Source organism: Hemicordylus capensis, chromosome 6, assembly GCF_027244095.1.
Source record: "Hemicordylus capensis ecotype Gifberg chromosome 6, rHemCap1.1.pri, whole genome shotgun sequence".
NCBI lineage: Eukaryota > Metazoa > Chordata > Lepidosauria > Squamata > Cordylidae > Hemicordylus > Hemicordylus capensis.
The window spans coordinates 113,934,478-113,951,206 of NC_069662.1; the positions used below are offsets into that span (position 1 = coordinate 113,934,478).

The 16,729-nt window shown below is 42.5% G+C and overlaps 1 protein-coding gene across 2 annotated transcripts in view; it reads left to right on the plus strand.

Annotated features, from left to right (window-relative positions):
* RFTN1 (raftlin, lipid raft linker 1) overlaps positions 1-16,729 on the plus strand; it is a 150,863-nt gene that overhangs the window by 105,315 nt on the left and 28,819 nt on the right. For both annotated transcript variants that reach the window (XM_053263724.1, XM_053263725.1), the window contains exon 7: positions 13,648-13,763. In XM_053263724.1, coding sequence (XP_053119699.1) covers positions 13,648-13,763 — 116 coding nt within the window. The remainder of the gene's footprint in view (positions 1-13,647; positions 13,764-16,729) is intronic.

Sequence of the window (16,729 nt, forward strand, 5' to 3'; positions counted from 1 at the left end):
CATATATCCTAATATTTCCAAACAGCAGTATGTGTACAGAAAAGACCAAGATACTATGTACTAGTTCTGCTGGTGCTGTTGTAGGAAACAAAGTTATTTTTAGATTTTGACTTGAAAGCAAAAGATCTGAGCACAGGCTTTGGCACAAAAGATATAAAACGTATTTAAAGTTTTTGCGTCTCTCTTATATTTTTAAATAAAAAGCTTTAGTTTATCTTCCTGTTTTAGCTCAGGGGAGCTCAACAAGTCATCCTGCTCTCCTGTCCAGGTACTGATTAGATGCAGTTTTGGGGGCTGCACTTCAGCCTGAAAGTTAAGATTTTTGCTTCTTGATATCTAGCGGTATTCTTGCTGAATGAATCTCTGTTTCAATCACCAATCATAAGCAGTATTCTGGCTCAAGACAGAAACAGTGTTGCATGTTCCAGGGAGGTAGATGTGCTGGTCTGTTGCGGCAAAACCAATGGGCAGGATCCAGACTGATTTCCATTGACATTAGTAATTCATCTCATTGATTTCAGTTGTATTTAGTCATGAGTGACTTAGTTTGGCTCCTGCCCATTTTGTCTTGTGCTGCTTTAATGACCAATGGATTTGTTATTACATATGGTTTCATGCACTAGTTCACCGTGTCAACTGTATAAAAGATTTCCCCAAATTGGCACACTTTTTATTTCTGTATGTCTATGTATATATGCAAAGAACTTTTTTTTTAAGGCAGTGGTGCCAAAAGACCATGAAATGCCAACATTGTCATGGATATTTTAGGTCTGGTGAGGAAAAATAATGTAAATATAACAAGAACAAATCCAAGTTGTCTTAGATGAGCTTTTAATAATAGAATAGTGATAAATGTTTTAAAATAAAAATGTTATTTCCTGCTTTCTTCCCAAAGACTACCTAAAGTTTTTAACAATCAAAAGAAGCAGAACTAATCATGTAGCACAATAAAACATCATTGTAAAAGGGAACTAAAAGAGCATAATCCACAACTAAAAGATCCACCAGCCAACAGGCAAGCTATTGTATGGAGTCCCACAGGCGCCATTCTATCTCCATTGCTTTTTAACATCTACATGAAATGGCTGGGAGAGATCATCAGGCAATTTGGTGCCATGTGCTATCAATATGCGGACGACATCCAGATCTGTTTCTCCATATCACCTTCGTCAGGAGATGGCTTAACCTCTCTAAATGCTTGCTTGGAATAGTAGGCTTGATGAGGGAGAACAAACTGAAGTTGAATCCATACAAGATGGGAGGTACTCGTGTGGGTCTGGAACTTAGGAAAATTGTTAGATCTGCCTTTTCTGAATGGGGTTACATTCCCTCTGCAAGATCAGGTATGTCACTTGGGCGTACTTCTGGACCCAAACTTCTCCCTGATATCTCAGGCTGAAGCAGTGGCCAGGAGCACTTTTTATCCGCTTCGGCTGATACGCCAGCAACATCCACTTCTCAAGACAAACAACCTTAAAACAGAGGTGCATATGCTGGTAACATCCAGGCTTGACTACTGCAATGAGCTCTGCATTGGGCTGCCTTTTTACGTAGTTCAGAAACGGCAACTGGTGCAGAATGAGCAGCCAGGTTGGTCTCTGGGGCCACCCGTAGAGACCATATTACTTCTATTTCAAAAGAATTAGACTAGCTGCAAATTAGTTTCTGGGCAGAATACTGGTTATTACCTATAAAGCCCTGAACAACTTTTGCCCAGGGTATCTGAGAGAGTGTTGCCTTCTTCATGAACACCACCGCCTATTAAGATCATCTGGGGAGGTCCATTTGCAGTTGCCACCAGCTCACTTGATGGTGCCCAAAACAACAAAGGCCAAAATCGGCCTTCTCTAGGGTTGCCCCAGGGCTCTAGAACACACTCTCAAATGACATCGGAATCTGCCCATCTCTGATTCTTTTTAAATGACTTTTGAAAACACACCTATTTTATCAAGCTTTTAGTATATGATGATTTAAAGTTTTGTTTATGGTAATGTTAATCTGTTTTATATGATTTTTTTGGTTTTACTTGCTGTTTGCTATTTGTTTAATTTTAAACCACCCTGAGATTTTATATAGGGTGGTATATACATGTGACCCCCCAAAAAATTAATTAAATAAACAAACACATAAATAAATAAAGCATCACCATCTCCCAAAGTGAGCAAAATAATCATGTTTTAATACAGCACCTAAAGAGTGTAGAATAGGAACCAGCCGGACTTCTATGGAGCTGGTATTCCACAGAGTTGGCTCCAGTCAAATAGACCCTAATTCTAGGTGCTCGCTGTACCTCAGAGTGCATGGGCACCTGGAGCAAGACCCCAGATGGCAGTTGGAGCATACAGGAAGACATACATGGTGCAAAGGGTTTTTGAGGTATCAAAGTTGTAGCCCATTCAGACAGCAGAGTAGCTAGGGTAGAGGCGGCTCGTGTTCATCCCTCTCTCTGGTTGCCCCCCAGAGTGAGGGAGATAATGAAGATAATAGGGAGGGATGGAGCTGGAGGGCCGTCGTGAGCTGAGGGCCCATGTTCTTTGAACCCTTTCGCTCAATTATAGCTACACCACTGCATTCAGAGCTTTAAAGGCCATAACCAACACCTTGAACACTTGTATTGGTTACCAATCTGTCACAAAACAGATTGGTAACCAATACAGATCATGTAAAGTTGAGATGGTGTGCTTCCAATGGGAAGTTGTTGTATTTAATTGCTGCATTTTGTACCGTTTGAAGTTTCCAAACAGTTTTCATGGGCAGCTCCTAGACAGAGTACATTTCGGTAGACCAACTAGAGGTAACTGGGATAACTGTAACTAGATCAGACTTTATCAGATAATGCTGCAACTAGCAAATCAGCAAAAGCTGATATAAGACACTCCTTGTCACTTTGGCTATCTTAACTTCCAAGAGAAGACCCAGATCAAGGAGCACCCTGTGAAAGACCAAAAGTTGTGGAAGTTACTCAGGAGTTTTTGATAATCATTCAGAAATTTACTGGATCATTTAGCTGTCAATTTGGATTTCATGCAATGTGAGCTTGGATCCTAAGATCCCACTGCTTGAGCAGAAAACAGATGTGCATGAGGGTAATCTATTTCTCCCCACCACCATCGCCTGCAACCAGTTTTGGCCCAAGATCACTGGGTATCTGAAGCAGGAAAACAAATGCTGCTCTTGCCCATCACTTCCTCACCTGCCACTGCACCTCTCACTTTCTGGCAGAAGCACCTAACTTAGTGACAGCATGCAATGAGTCACCTCTTGCACTTGAAGCATTTAAAAAGGAAGAAGATGGAGTAGAAGAGGAAGTGTGTCAGAGAGGAGAGGGCTAGAATGTCTCCTGGGAGACACTTTAGCCCACCACATTTTCTTTTCCAACTGTTCTGACCTCTTCCCTTTCAAACTGTGGGAGGAGAATGAAGTATATTGTTGCACACTATGGCAGTGGCCAAATCAGGAGAGGGCGGCAAGGGTAGTGAAGACAATGAGGGAGGTAGGCAGGGGCAAGAGGATAGTAAGCAGGGGCTGTCTTAACATAGGAAGCTGTCATATACGGAGTCAGACCATTGGTCTATCTAGCTCAGTATTGTCTACACAGACTGGCAGTGGCTTCTTCAAGGTTGCAGGCAAGAATCTCTCAGCCCTATCTTGGAGAAGCCAGGGAGGGAACTTAGAACCTTCTGCTCTTCCCAGAGTGGCTCCATCCCCTAAGGGGAATATCTTACAGTTCTCATATGTGGTCTTCCATTCATATGCAAGCAGGGCGGACCCTGCTTAGCTAAGGGGACAAGTCATGCTTGCTATCACAAGACCAGCACTCCTCAACAGCTGCCACCTCCTGAGCTGTCTGCGGAAATCAGCTGAGGTCACCTCATTATGGGGTAATGCCTTTTCTGATGACCCTTTCACCCTCTAAGAAATTTGCTCCAGAGGGTGAGGGATTTCAAGAAACTGCAACTAAAACAGGGGATTTGGTAACACATATCCTGCACAAGCGTAAGTGCCTTCCATTTGCATAGGGGAATTATTGAATGCTATTTCCAGAATGCTATTTCCTATGTTATACTGCTGCCTTAGATCCCACAGCCAATGACAATAGTCAATGAAATTGGTTTATCCTTGTAAAATTAAATTGAGGAATTAACAGCCAGTCTTAATTTTTTCATCTGGCAGCAAAGGAAGATTTTAAAGTGCGGATGACAGAATACTTTCTTTTGGCTTCCTGGCACACCATATAAATTGCTAGCTAACTTGTTTAGAAACAAATGATCATTTATTTTATATGTATAGGCTGCAGTTTCAAAAGTATGAGTCACTGGGCCTGATACAAACCAATTAGGCCTACTTCATATGGCAAACATTTTATTTTTTGGCCTTTTATCTGTGTATTGCTTAATATCCCAAAAGCAGCATATGAGAAGCATTATCCTGTAGTTTAAACATTAGAAGGGTATTTACATAACAACTGGGCTCTGGGGGAGTTTCCTAATGTCAGATTCTGCAGTTAAGAGTGCCTTCAGAAGGGAAGTTACAAGATGAGCATAAGTATTGTTGGGAATAAGCAGAATGCTTGCAAAGAGATTAGACTTGCCTGCAGTATCTTAACGACTGCAAGACAATCTCCTAAGAATAAGCAGCATAGAGGAAAACTGAACAGAGAACTGTAGTATTATCAACAGACTAGTCGAAAATCTGTTGTTGCATTTCCCTTATTAACTGTTGACCATTGTGCAAATCACAGCCAAAGATGTGTGTACAGTGTATGCTTGCACACATACTGCTTTCATATTGCAATGCTCTCTCCCCTTTACTTTTTTTTAGATAATAGATCAATACCCTGATTGGGGGTGGGGGTGAGATGGAAAACTATCATCATGAAACTACAATTGAAAATGTGGCATGTCAATTTTTAAAATACTCAGAATAGCAAATAGTGTTACGAGATCCCACTAGGCATCTGTTGAACTTGTTATAACTTTAATGTTAAGTAATGCCATCTCGCAAGCATTTAGGTAATAGTCAGTATACACAGTGAGCCCAAGTAGGTTGCATTGTTATAGGGGCGTAACTACCATTAGGCAAGGGGGGGCGGCTGCCTGGGGATCCCCATGCCTCGAGGGGCCCCCCAGAGGCAAGTCACATGTGAAGTGTGTGTGTGTGTATCAGCGAGGGGCCCATTTTAAAATTTTGTCTCTGGGCCCACTCCAGCCTCGTTACGCCCCTGCATTGTTAATGCTCAAGTTTAATAAAAAAGGGTGCTGCACATGATTTATATTCTTGTACTAGCTGACCCTGCACAGAGCATGTGCAATCGTGCACTGAGCCTGTGGCACCACCCGCCCGCTCTCGCCGCCCCCCACAGCCCGCCCGCCCGCTCTCCCTGCTCGCTCTCGCCGCCCCTCACAGCCCGCCCGCCCGCTCTCCCCACCCCCCACAGCCCGCCCGCCCGCTCTCCCCGCCCCCCACAGCCCGCCCGCCCGCTCTCCCCGCCCACTCTCCCCGCCCCCCACAGCCCGCCTGCCCGCTCTTGCCGCCCCCACTCTCGCCGCCCCCACTCTCTCTGTCTTGCAGTCCTTGCTTCCCCCTGTTGCTGCCAGGGACTGTCGCCCGCTTGGCTGACAGTCTCCGAGCTCCCTGCTCCCTGCCTCTTCAAGGTGCAGCTCAGCCAACTGTCTGCTGCCCGCAGCCCCCAAATCGTGCATATATTGCAAGTACGCTGCTGTGTGATAGAAATTCATGTGCTGTCTTGCCACATTTACAGATCGTTGAAACCCACCAACTGATGTTACACGTGGTGAAATAATACACATGTTCTTTCAGTGTAGAAGATGTGTAGGTGACGTAGCAAAGAGTTGCTGGTATCAGTTTGGTTGATGTTCACCAGCGGTTGATGTTCAGCGGCTGTATAGGCAGTGGGGGTGGGGAGGCGATAAATGAGCCACAGGTGCAACTTGTTCCCACTCTCCTCTTCCTGCCCCAGCTGCCTCATTCTTCCTTGCCTCCCCTGCTACTGCATTTAACCCCAGGCGTGCAAGCTGGTCATTTCCCCAGTTCCCCAACCTGACCTGGCCGAAGGATCAGCCCGCACTCCTGGGGTTAACATGGCAGCAGGGAAGCAAGGCAGCTGGGGCAGGGAGAAGAGAGTGGGACTGAGCTGCAGTTGCAGTTCATTTACCCCATCCCTGCTCAGCCCCTATGGGCCACTACTGGTTGCTGGTGAACATCAACCAAAGGCAAATATGCAGGCTACATTGCTGCATTGTATCTATGGCAGTGATTTTTTTTCACTCGGTAATAACAATACCATAAAGGTTAGGATTTGTGCACAAGGTTTAATAGTTCAAAGACAACAGACAACATAGGGAGATGTTGCTTTCCACTAGCATAGCTGTCATAATAAAATAAGAAATCCTTTCCCATAGTCGTCTTGTAAATCATGTGCAGGAACATTAAAATGACATTTTGCCCAGCAGAACAGCATCAAATATTTATACACCCAAGTGAAAATAGCCTTTTGAGCACAGTGGGGGAGCATCTTACCTTAATAAAAAATGCAGTGATAATGGAACCTTTTCTCTTGAAGAGAGTGGATTAACCTTTTACATGAGTCTAGTGAAGGTAGAGAAAATAAAATGACACCAAGCTTGGGCAGAACAGAAGTATTTCTTAGTTTAATGGCATGGCTAGTTATGTGATCCAGGTATTAGTACAAATGAGCCATCATTTAGCTTTTGAGATGTAATGAAGTAGATACAGTGAACTGGAATCTACAGGATTAATCATACCAATTATGTGGTAAGTGAAACAAGTTAACTACTCAGAAACTAGAACTTAAAGGAGAGGAAACAGATTAAATAGATGACATGGTTAATATGCAACTCCTGGGGACTAATACTGCAAAAAGGCCTTGTAAGAGCTCTGATATTTTTGGATGGTTGTTAATAATTGACGTGCTTCTGGCTCATTCAACAGCATATTATTGCAAATACTTTCATACAGTAAATTGAGTTATCTTGGCATTCACACTTGGAAATACTGGAATTTGTGCATGATCAGGCTACTGTTCAGTAGAATTAATCATACAGTAATTTTTAATAGAAGAAGGTAAGCATTTGCATTCATATTTGAACCCTTCTATATTAGTAGATAGCAACTATATCTTTGTTCACCATTCACTTACCACTACAGGAGTGGTGAGTGAATGGTGAATTTAAAACACACACACACACACACACACACACACACACACACATACACACAACACACAAGGAGTGATTCTTAGTCTTTGTGAACTGTATAACACAACCAGGGGCAACTGAAAATGCGAGGAGCATGGAGGAGGTATGCATCTGTGTTCACTGTACACATATAGAGTTAACACATTATGTCCTAAGTACATACAGTAGTACACTTCCTGTGTATATTCTGCATATGAGGAAGTTTATACCTAGGTTCACTTTTAATATGAACATACAGTAACTCCCACAAAAACATGTACTTGTGTACAGACATCTGTACACATGGACGACATACTGTCTGAATAGAGCTATAGTTCTTATTTAATGAATTTTGATGAGGCCCACATTGTTGAGATTGTGCAGTTTGCCAGCTGTTTGCAAAGAAGGCAAGAGCAATGAAAAGTTCTGACTGAAGTCTGTATTGTGGAAGAAAGCATGGGTTGCTGCTACAGATATGCCTTCCCTGGAAAACCATCCAAATAACTGAGATTCAGTATTCTGAATTCAGGAGCACATGAAAGCTCTAATCAAGTTAGTGGGAAAGTTCTGAGCCCAGCCTATTGACCTCTAAAAAGCCAGATGAAGGGATGCATGAGACTTCCCAAAATGGTTTAACCCAGAAGAGGTGACCAAACTCCTAAGACAAAGGCTGCTTTGAAAGCTGCAGCTCCGCTAAATCTATTATTTTCAATCCCCAAAGGGGATTCCAAAGCAAATACCCAGTTGGGGATATTACTCTGGACTTTGAGGCTTCCAAGAGAAAAAGGAAATAAAAGCATAGCTCAGATCTAGAGGAACAGTCTCCAGTGCTAGTGAAGTTCCAAGATGTGACTCATTGAGCTCGCTTAAGGACATCATATAGACTTTTATTGCACTGACTGGGAACCATAGAAGAAATATTCTCTCGGGTTTTTTTAGAGACACTGTATATATACTTTTCATGATTGGGGTGTATTTTTAATGTGTGCTTTAAAGGTGTGAGTAACTGGAAGAATTTTATTATCTGAGATCTATATATTGGAACTAATGAAGTGTTAATGAAGAGAGGAGAGCTGGTCTTGTGGTAGCAAGTATGACTTGTCATCTTAGCTAATCTCTCCCTGGCATCTCCAAGATAGGGCTGAGAGAGATTCCTGCCTGCAACCTTAGAGAAGCCACTGCCAGTCTGTGTAGACAATAGTGAGCTAGATGGACCTATGGTCTGACTCAGTATATGGCAGCTTCCTATGTCCCTATGTTATTTATTATGCACATTCAATTCAAATGGGATACCACGTGGATTAAGTTGTTTTTCTATTGAGATTTTCATTTGGGGTTCTTTTATGTACCATTTACTGTTTCTTTGAACCCAAAAAAGGTTTAATTCACCCAAGTGATGTGTAGAATGTCATACTCCCACTTCTGAGACGATGGAGCCAAAAGCTTCAGATCAGATATTGGTCATACCTTGGGTCTTGGAAGTAAAATAGGATAAGGGATATTCAGCATAAAGGAAAAATCCCCCATCTGACAAATAATCTCCTTGACGACTAGGTGTACCCAGACTCTCACACAAATTCCTTCAAACATCTTGAAGATTCCATACCCTCAATTCAACAACCATCAACAGAAGTGAATAATCACTGGCAGGCATGTGGTGGAATTTAGGGGCTATCCCTCATTTCTGTGTGGATCCCTAACTGTAATTCATACCCTCCTCATGCAGATGTGTAGGACTATAATTGTTGCTCCATTATTAGTTTGACCTCACTGAGGGCCACTGAGGCCCTTCTTAACTCAACATTGCCAGATAGTTAGAGGGGACCAGTCAAATTCTAGACCCTGTTGTGCCCCAAAGTCACACTTGCGCTCTGTGTATGCTCAGGAGCTATGCCAGACTGAAAAGGAGCTTGGCTGCACTGCCACCTAGTGGTTTCTTGTTCTTGGTACAGGAATCGCAGGTCAAGCTGGTAGAGAGGTGACATAAGACCAATACCATGACTTCATGCCATCTTAAAGTTTTATTGAACTAAAAATAACAGCATAAGGCAAATCATATTCTAAGACAATCCTAGCGTATGAAGGATAGCTATTTTATGTGTTGGACGCTTGTGAGATCACTATTACAGCTAGTAGCCAATAACATTTTCAATGTTCTAAAAGAGTGAAGGGAAGAGACAGAGGAAACTTTGGGAGGAAGGAGGAGGTGATGGGGGGGAATAACAGCTTAGGCAGGCTGGGCTGTCAGGAGAGGATGGAGATAAAGGAATCTGGAGAGGCTGCACAAAGCATCTTTACTGATTCTAGGTGATGGTCAGCAAGTGAGCATTGCTAGGGCACATAGCTTGTGAGTGAGGAGAATACGACTAGACAGTGAGATGATGCGTCTCAGAGGTCCCTTTCCAGAGCTGGGTGCAGATCACAACTTGCTTCAGTCCCCTGCTACGCAGATGGAATTTGCTAGCAAGTCACGTCTGTTGGGACTTCTGTTTGGCTGGATAGTCTTACAGAGTCAGAGAGTTGAGCAAGTAATTGCTAAAACCTTGCTTTTGCTACCCTGTTTTATACTAGTTTGATCCTTTGATCTGAACATAAAGTCTTTGGTGCAGTGCAACATCTGTCACAAACCTCCATACGTGTTAATAGCTAAGCCACAAACACTGGTCCTCATGGCAAAGCACATCTTCACTTCAAGGGAAACCCGCCCAATAAATCTTACAAGGAAGGAACTGTCTCTGTCCTTGTTATAAGCATTTTAGGAGTATCAAGCATTTTAAACAATCAAACTCTGCAAACAATTTCTGTAATCCTTGTGGCACCTTTCCTTGTTGTAGTCTGAGGGGTAGGAAGGGGCAATGGGTGTTTCAGGAGAAAACAGACTAAAACAAATGGTTGCCAGCTTCACCTATCATGTTGCAAACTAAGCACAATGAAGAACGCAGTTTCAGTAACATATGTAACAGACAGAACTCAATCTGGGAATGTAATCTATTGCAATTCAGTCAAGAAGGAGCAATATAAGGTATACATTAATACAACAGGATACATTTCCTTAGTGGGGAAGAACAGCTAAACATTTACTGTTCTAACAAGACACCTTTTGGTAGGTTTTCCCCCTCTGAGTTGGGCAGTTCACTAAGAGTTCAGCATGCCTCTGACCAGAGAGTCTCTGGCAGGGACACTTGAAATGGACACAGGCCTAATCCTTGGTTCTTGAATCCTTGTTTCTGATGCAGAGGATATGTTATGGGTCATAACCATCTGCATGTGTTTTTTGTGTGCATCCAGCCAACACAAGAGGTGGATGGTGATGAACCTAGGAACATGCACTGCTAAAGGCAGAATTCCCATGCCCAAGATACTTTCTAAACAACTCCAGAAATATCCCTCAAGTTTGTTTGTTTGTTTAATATATTTTTATACAGCCTAAAACTTATATCTCTTTGTGGTTTACAACAAAATAAAAACAGAAACAGTAAAACATTAGTTAAAACAAAAAGAAAAAGTTTAAAACATTACAACAATTTAAAAAGTTTAAAACAATATTTTAAAACAGCATAAAAACCATTAAAACAATTTTAATTAAAAGCCTGGGTGAACAGATGCATCTTTAAAGACTTTTTAGAAGCTGTCAGAGATGGGGAGGCTCTTTCACCAGGGAGCCACCACCCTCTCAGTTAACTTGCCCAGCCACAGAAGGTTGGAGACAGGCACAACTCTGAGGGATCCAAGGTATGCTTCTTCAGAAGCGGTCTAATAATTGCCTCCTTAAGACAAGGAGGCATCCTGCCCTCCTTCAGAGAAGCATTTATAATCTCTACCAGGCCTCCTACAACAACCCCCCACCCCCACCCCGCCAGATAGTATAAGCCATGTTGGGCAAGGGTCAAGAGAACAGGTGGTAGGCCGCACCATTCCAATCAGCTTGTCCACATCCTCAGGAGGTGTTACCTCATATACAAAATCCTTTGGTTCTGCACCACAGATAAAACAGTTTCTTTCTTAATGTGCTTGGATTTCCCCATCAACTGAAAAAACCCCAAACATCATTGCTAGTCAAAGAATACCTTACATGGGATCCTCTATTCTGCAGTGGATTATACAGTCACTGGAGCCTATTTTTCAGTAAATCAAACCAGTGTGATAGCATGTTTAGCTGAAATACTCTGTCATGTATCTGTTCATAACATTAAAATGTTCTTAGGCCTGATAATCTCCACAGCTTTGTTGTCTCTCAGCAAGACTTTACTTCTAAATACGTCAACTTGGTTAATCTGATTCTTCAGTGCCCAGAGAGAAGAACTGGATGAAGGTTCATCCAGTTCCCTTGGTCTTCTAAACAGACATAACTCATTTTCTCGGGGGCTGGTTCAGATGAGCACCTGCTATAACACAGGAACAGGACAGGGTCCCACCAAAAGGGTTCCCTCCCTAAAATCACTGGAGTGTGTCCTGACATGCTGTTAAGCTGTCCCTTAATCATGTGAGGGAGGCATTCATCTGAATCACGGTTGGATATGGAGTTCCCGTGCATCGACCTTTTGCACCAACTATCCTAATGACCACTGGGGCATTGGAAGTAGAGGTACGGTAGTTAGTGAGGGTCCCCTTACCTGTCCCTGCTTTGCCTCTTCTCTATGACCCCTGCCTTGACTCAAGTATTTTCTGTAGCGAGTAAGTTCTACTTCCTTTCTCCTTGGAGAGCAGATGGGAGCATCTCCCTCCCCCCCTTCCTATTCACTATGTACTGTAGCTCTTGGTTAGGATAGGTCTTTCTTATCTCAAATGTACTTAATCTAATAAATCCTGTTTACTTTATACGGCAGTACAATCTCCATGCTTGTTCTTAACTAACTGCGACAATAAGGCTCTGCACTACTTCATAATTGGAGTGGGCAGCTTCCTCTTGGTGTTAAACAATCACAAATTACAACAATCGCCTCTCTACATGCACTCCAAAACCTGTTTGTTTGTTTGTTTGTTTAATACATTTCTATACTGCCTAAAACGCAAGTTCTCTGGGTGGTTTACAAACAATAAAAACAGCCAATAAAAGATTAAAACATTTCAACAATTAATATTAAAAAGTTAAAACTATTAAAACACAATTAAAACAGTATCTAATTAAAAGCCTGGAGGAACAAATGTGTCTTGACTGCCCTTTTAAAAGTTGTAAGAGATGGGGAGACTCTTATTTCAGCAAGAAGTGTGTTCCAAAGCCTCGGGGCAGCAATGGAGAAGGCCCGTCCCCGAGTAGCCACCAGACGAGCCAGTGGCAACTGCAGACAAACCTCTCCAGATGATCTCAATGGGCGGTGTGGTTCATAGCGAAGAAGACGCTCTCTTAAATACCCAGGGCCCAAGCTGTTTAGGACTTTATAGGTTATAACCAAAACCTTGTACTCTGCCCGGAAACTTACTGGCAGCCAGTGTAGATGTTTTAAGATAGGAGTGATATGGTCTCTCCGAGATGACCCATAGACCAATCTGGCTGCCGCATTCTGGACTTAACTGCAGTTTCTGGACTATGTACAAAGGCAGCCCCACATAGAGTGCATTGCAGTAGTCAAGTCTGGAGGTGACCAGCAGATGTACTATTGTTCTGAGGTCATTTATCTCAAGAAATGGACGCAGCTGGTGTATCAGCCGAAGCTGATAAAAAGCACCTCTGGCCACTGCCTAAACCTGGGACATCAGGGAAAGTTTTGTGTGCAGAAGCGCCCCTAGACTGCATACCTGTTCCTTCTGGGGAAGTGTGACCCGTACAGAACAGGCAGATCAAAATCATCTCCTGAGTTCCGACCCCGCACAATAAGTACCTCCGTCTCATCTGGATTCAGTCTCAGCTTGTTACCTCTTATCCAACCCATCACTGCCTCCAGGCAGGCATTTAGGGAGGTTATGCCCTAAATGTTTAAACAGAATGTTGAAAAGAAAGTGACTAGATGAGCCACTGCCCCATCTCGTGACAGTGTTGTTGGTGCCGAAATGTTATTCAATGAGGAAGGAAAGAATATCACATGCTCTCAACTTTAGAACTTTCCACAAGGAAGCTTGTGCATGCCCACATCCCATAAGTAGTAAAATTCATTACAGGTAAATGTAACTCTGCTTTATAATGATTTTTGGCAATATAGAAGATGTATATGTATTATTATTACATAAATCTTCTAGCTCTTATTACTCTTAATTAATTTTAATGAAGTTAAGCCTTACCGTCTCTCTTCATGTATTATTCTGTAAACATAATTTACAAAATGTGAAGGCGTTTGGATTGTTGTAATGAACAGACGCAGTTAAAAACTGTTCTTTGGCACGATGTGCATGTATGTAGCTTTATTTCTCTATATAAGGTGTCTGCATGTATATGGTGCTTTTTTGTTTTTGTTTTTTAAAGACAGTTTACAGAAATAATTTTGTGTTTGCACAGATTCCTTCCAGGGCACGACAGATGGAATGTTTATTTTTGAAGATCTTTCCGTGGAAGACAGCAAAATTATACATGGCTATGATGCTATTGTTGTAGAACAATGGACTGTTCTGGAAGTAAGTGTACATTTTTTGTTTGTTGGTTGGTTTCTATCTTGAAACACAAATCAATGATAAATTAATTGTTTTCTAAGTTTTGCTGGCTGTATCTAGCTATTAACAATAATTTCTATAGCCCTTCTCTGTGTAGAAAATGTGTTACAATCTTGTCCTTTGCTTCAAGGAAGCCCATTGGAATGTGACTAGGAGCATTTGTTAAAGCAATGAAGACACTAATGGTTAGTGTTGAAGACAACAATTGTTATTGTTATTAAGAACAGCCCTGCTGGATCAAGCCAAAGGCCCATCTATTCCAGCATCTCGCTTCACACAGTGGCCAACCAGGTCCATCTGGGAAGCCCACAAGAGGGGGATAGAGAGCAACCACCCCCTCCCCTTGATGCTTCCTAGCACCTGGTTTCCAGGGACATGCCATCGCTGGTCCTGATGGAAATATACAGTTTTCAAGGGTACATAGGAACATAGGAACCTGCCATATACTGAGTCAGACCATTGGTCTATCTAGCTCAGTATTGTCTTCACAGACTGGCAGCAGCTTCTCTAAGGTTGCAGACAGGAATCTCTCTCAGCCCTAGCTTGGAGAAGCCAGGGAGGGAACTTGAAACCTTCTGCTCTTCCCAGAGTGGCTCCATCCCTTGAGGGGAATATCTTACAGTGCTCACACTTCTAGACTCCCATTCAAATGCAACCAGGGTGGACCCTGCTTAGCTAAGGAGACAATTCATGCTTGCTACCACAAGACCAGCTCTCTATCCACCATGAATCTGTCTAATACTTTTACAAACCATCTAGATTGGTGGCCATCACATCTGGCAGCAGCAAATTCCATAATTTAACTACATATTGTGTAAAGTACTTCTTTTTGTCTGTCCTGAATCTCCCAATATTTAGCTTCAGCAGATCACTCTGGGTTCTAATATTCTGAGAGAAGGAGAAAAACTTTTCTCTATCCACTTGATCCACATCGTGCATAATTTTAAACTCTCTCTTTACCTACCTTATTTCTTAACTTAAAAAGCCAAAATATTGTAGTCTTTCTTTATAAGGAACCGCCTGATAATTTTGGTTGCCATTTTCTGCACCTTTTCTAGCTCTACAATGACCTTTTTAAGGTATGGTGACCAGAACTGTAAAGGCATGGTGACCAAAAATTGCAGTTGCCACCACAGTTTTATTCTCATTCCCCTTTCTCGTTATCACTAGCATGGAATTAGGCTTCTTTACAGCTGTTGTACACCAGGGCAACATTTTCAGTGAGCTGTCTGACATAACCTTAAGATCCTTTTTCTGGTCAGTCACTGCCAGCAAACATTGATCGTCCCATCAATGTATATATGAAGTTTGGAATTTTTATAAATGTACATGTTGTTGTAAAGTTCAATCACTTTGGTGGGAGAGATCTTTTTTGAGATCTTCACAATCTTTTTCTGTTTTTACCACCCTGAATAATTTGGCTATCATTGTTGTTAATTTATCATCATTGCCACCTAGTTTGTTTTCATTGCACTGAAGCTCTGACTAATGGGGTCTTTGAGCAGTTTCATAATCTTCATTTTCTACATGCGTGTTTAGTAATGTATGAAGAGTTGCGTGGCTTTTCCTTGCAGAGGGAGAGAGAATACTGGTGCCACCCTGTCTATGGTGTGCATGCATTTTCTTAACTGGAGATTATCTCCTTATAAGGAACAAGTAAAACACAAAGCAGCTCTCCTGCATATTTTTCTTATGGAAATCTTTATTGTGCCAGTCAAGTCTCCTTTGTATATTGCAGAGCTTTTAGAATCCTTGAAACAGAATATATTTAGTTACAAAGAATATCATGATCATACTCTGTGCTTTCCAGGTTATTTGGCTCGTGCTGTGTGTTCAGTCAAAACAGTACAATTCATGCTTGCTACCACAAGACCAGGTCTCCTTGTCTTGGCTAAATGTGACATATAATTTCCTTTCTTAGATTTGTACATGTAACTCATGAGCATCTCTTAGATAGATAGATAGATAGATAGATAGATAGATAGATAGATAGATAGATAGATAGATAGATAGATAGAATGTTCAGTATCTATCTATCTATCTAATTCTCTAAGATGTACCCATGGCTAATCCTGTGCATGTCAGATCTTGCGAGAGCTTGTGAGCAGAAGCACCTGATTGGGCTGTGGGGATTCCATATGCAGATTGGGAGGAGGAGTCATGATGGTTAAGGTCAGTGGGAATGGAACTCTTACTGGTCAGAAGATGTTCTTGATTGTAGAGGAGACAAATCTATCTTCTTTATATATATTTCTCTAAGGCATACCCATCGCTAATCCCATGTGTGACAGCTCTTGCAAGAGTTTGTGAGCAGCTGCCTGGATAGGGATGGGGGAGAAAATGGTGGTGTTTACCGGTAGGCAGGCAAAGAAAACAGTGGTGAATGGTGGTGCGTGGCCCGCTGGCTGGCTAATAGAAACAATGGGGCAGGCAGGCAAAGAAGATGGCTGGTGGGTGGGCAAAGAAGATGGCCGGAGGAGGTGGAAGAAGACAACTGGCAGGGGAAGTCAGGCGAAGAAGACAGCCGGCAGAGTGGGGGGGGGAAGGGGAAGAAGGCGATGAGTGGGCAGACAAAAAAGCGGCAACAGGCATGGGGGGAGAAAGCAGCGGCGGGCAAACCAGAAGTGCAGATGCTCTTTGCCTGGCCTAGCTAGTCTCTCTCTCTCTCTCTCTCTCTCTCTCTATATATATATATATGTACACACACATACAGAGATAGATAGATAGATAGATAGATAGATAGATAGATAGATAGATAGATAGATAGATAGATGGATGGATGGATGGATGGATGGATGGATGGATGGCAGGGGTCTGCGAAGAGAGGGGTCATGAGGGAGGAAAGATTCCCTTCAGGAGAAGGAGGCTGCCGTTGTGTGAATTAGATGAGAAAACAAGATGAACCAGATCTGTTAATGCAGGAAGGGGGG